Below are 320 nucleotides of genomic sequence, written 5' to 3' on the forward strand. Positions count from 1 at the left end.
CTGAACGTTAGCAACTTGAGAGGCGCCAGGGCTCGCGCAGGATGGCTGGACGCTGGGTGTTCCCACGCACGAAGAATCCGCGGAGGTTTGCGTGGTCGTTGAGGCTGGAACTGCTGGATGGCACGCAGCGGCTGAGGCTCCGAACTGCTGAGAGCGCTGGTCAACTGGCATTCTTAACGGGGACACTGGTATCTTGTTGTGAGCCGCAGATCGAGATCACTTTAGTGACAGTACGAGTTTTCAAAACAGAAATCAGCGTTTTTCTCAGGACTTCCCATAGGTACGAAAATCGATCGGCCATCTTTGGAGGCGATTATCTC

The 320-nt window shown here is 54.4% G+C and overlaps 1 protein-coding gene across 1 annotated transcript; it reads left to right on the forward strand.

The window, feature by feature from the left end:
- Positions 1-41: 41 nt before the first annotated feature.
- On the forward strand, positions 42-280 carry PHALS_00581 (uncharacterized protein; the record flags this gene model as incomplete). The annotated part of the gene is made up of 2 exons (XM_024730380.1): positions 42-188; positions 269-280. 2 exons carry the CDS (start codon positions 42-44, stop codon positions 278-280), a joined length of 159 nt encoding a protein of 52 aa, XP_024580663.1.
- Positions 281-320: the final 40 nt, after the last annotated feature.

This window comes from Plasmopara halstedii, assembly GCF_900000015.1.
Source record: "Plasmopara halstedii genome assembly, contig: Scaffold_1147, whole genome shotgun sequence".
Classification (NCBI taxonomy): Eukaryota; Oomycota; class Peronosporomycetes; order Peronosporales; family Peronosporaceae; genus Plasmopara; species Plasmopara halstedii.